The 541-nt window shown below is 36.6% G+C and overlaps 1 protein-coding gene across 1 annotated transcript; it reads right to left on the bottom strand.

Annotated features, from left to right (window-relative positions):
- Positions 1 to 2: 2 nt before the first annotated feature.
- On the bottom strand, positions 3 to 467 carry TM35_000991050 (uncharacterized protein; the record flags this gene model as incomplete). Its single annotated transcript, XM_029031591.1, has 1 exon — positions 3 to 467. A coding segment is annotated over one exon (465 nt), but the record flags the coding sequence as incomplete, so codon positions are not given.
- Between the last annotated feature and the right edge of the window lie 74 nt (positions 468 to 541).

The following is a 541-nucleotide window of genomic DNA, read 5'->3' as shown; positions in this document are numbered from 1 at the left end:
TTATTATTATTATTATTATTATTATTATTATTGGTTAAATGACTAAAACCTCTCTCATCTTGCATTTGGGAACGGCCCGTTCCAACGTTTCTCCTGTCTTTCCCACTAACATTTTGTTGCCTAAAGGGTGGAAATTTGGAATCATAAGAAGATGTAAGAGGAGACGAAGAGGAATTTTCTTCTTTTTCTTCTTCTTCTTGTTGTTCTTGTTGTTGTTGTCGTCGTCTTAGTCTTCGTTGTCTTTTCCCTTCTGATGGCTGTTCTTGTTCTTCTTGGTTGGAAGGACCTGTATCCATCTTATCTATATTCACTGGATAGTATTCCACCTTCGATATATTACTATAGGTGGAGTTATTTCTCACGAAATTCTGCCTTCCGCTTGTTGGCTGCCTGTTACCAGAGAAGCCGTTAGGCAATATCTCCTGTTCATCCAATAAACCAGGGAAAAACTGATATGATGAGGACATTACTTCCTTCTCTTTTCTCTTCTTTAACAAAATAACTGCTGTAGTAACAATACACAAACAAAAAGAAAGAGAAA

This window comes from Trypanosoma theileri, assembly GCF_002087225.1.
Source record: "Trypanosoma theileri isolate Edinburgh chromosome Unknown TM35_Tth_99_V1, whole genome shotgun sequence".
Taxonomy (NCBI): domain Eukaryota; phylum Euglenozoa; class Kinetoplastea; order Trypanosomatida; family Trypanosomatidae; genus Trypanosoma; species Trypanosoma theileri.
Note: the sequence above shows the minus strand (reverse complement) of the source record. Positions and strands in the feature narration are given on the sequence as shown.